This window comes from Pollachius pollachius (genome assembly GCF_949987615.1).
Source record: "Pollachius pollachius genome assembly, chromosome: 14".
In the NCBI taxonomy this organism is placed as follows: Eukaryota; Metazoa; Chordata; class Actinopteri; order Gadiformes; family Gadidae; genus Pollachius; species Pollachius pollachius.
This window is the reverse complement of record NC_136947.1, coordinates 7,165,188-7,166,380: the sequence shown is the minus strand read 5'-3', so window position 1 is coordinate 7,166,380 and position 1,193 is coordinate 7,165,188. Positions and strand designations below refer to the sequence as shown.

Here is a 1,193-nt window from a genome sequence, read left to right as displayed (position 1 = left end):
TTAATCTCGTTGCGCAACGGAAACCAGAGCGCCGCCTTTTTAAAGATGCATGAGAAGTGTGGAGCCGCGGAGAAATGCAAAGCGCCACCGGAGAAAGTGTTCCTCCATCAGTGAGAGTCTTATGAGGCGAGAGGGAGGAGCTGGGGCGGGGGGAGGGGGGCGGTCAGTCACACAATAGCCGCCGGTGGACGCTAGCCGAGGGCCCTTCTGTAAGACAGAGTCTGTCGTGTCTCCGGTGGCGTGGTGGTGGTGGATTCTGCTTGTGTGCGTGTGTGTATGTCTCTCGTTCTTTTCCACCCGCGTGTGCCTTCTGTGTGCGTCTGAGGTGGCAGGTGGAGGCTCTCCTCCGCCTGCGTTGATGACCCCCGTCAGCGTGGGAGAGTACCACGGTCTGAGGGTGGGCTCGGCCCTTCTCTGCATCGTGGCCGGCTGCATCATCATCGGCGTGTCCCGGGAGTGTGACGCCGACGCGGTGGGAGGAATCTTCCTAGGAGCGGGGGGCCTGGGTGAGTGTCCCGGCTCAGGAGGGAGGGTGAGGGGGTGGAGGGGGTGAAACCTTAGAGCCGCCTTGGCTCCTTCTTAGGCTGTGTGACCGACTTGATGCCTCGGCGGATGTGTCTTTCCTGGATGTATCCTCATCCCCAATTGTTGTCTACCTCGTGCGGGACAGTTGTGTGTGCTGTCTGGATAGGGAACTCGTCCTGACAATAAGAATGATTCACTTTATTTAAAATATGGCTACAAAATGCTTAACAGAACAAGATAAAATAGTACACACAGTCAGGTTAATAACTAATTCAAACACAGGACATAATACCTGATACTTCTTTATGATGGCCATTGCATTGGTTACTGTTACATATATTAAATATGGACTGGTAAATATTCAATATATCAAAATTAAAAGGTGTCTTTGCCTGTACACATCTATGGGACCAATCAACAGATGCAATATCATGGGGGAACGATAAGCAGATTGAAATATTGGATGAGACCTAATTGAATACACACACACTTGCACACAGACAAACACACATACACCCACACAAATGCACGCGCACACAAGCCATGATCATTTAATATCGCCTTGCGTAACTGAAGCTGATGGTTTAATGGCATGCAGAGTAGAATGTTGAGCTCGGTGCCAATAAGGATAGATTACCTTCAGTGTTGTACCGGGCTCCAGGCTCAAT

General features: G+C 51.0%; 1 protein-coding gene across 1 annotated transcript in view; it reads left to right on the top strand.

Annotated features, from left to right (window-relative positions):
• Positions 1–358: 358 nt before the first annotated feature.
• Positions 359–1,193, top strand: part of kncn (kinocilin) — a gene marked incomplete at its 5' end in the record, with an annotated part of 4,516 nt that continues 3,681 nt past the window's right edge. Inside the window, one exon of the mRNA XM_079750734.1 lies at positions 359–506. Within this exon, the coding sequence (XP_079606860.1) occupies positions 359–506 (148 nt within the window). The remainder of the gene's footprint in view (positions 507–1,193) is intronic.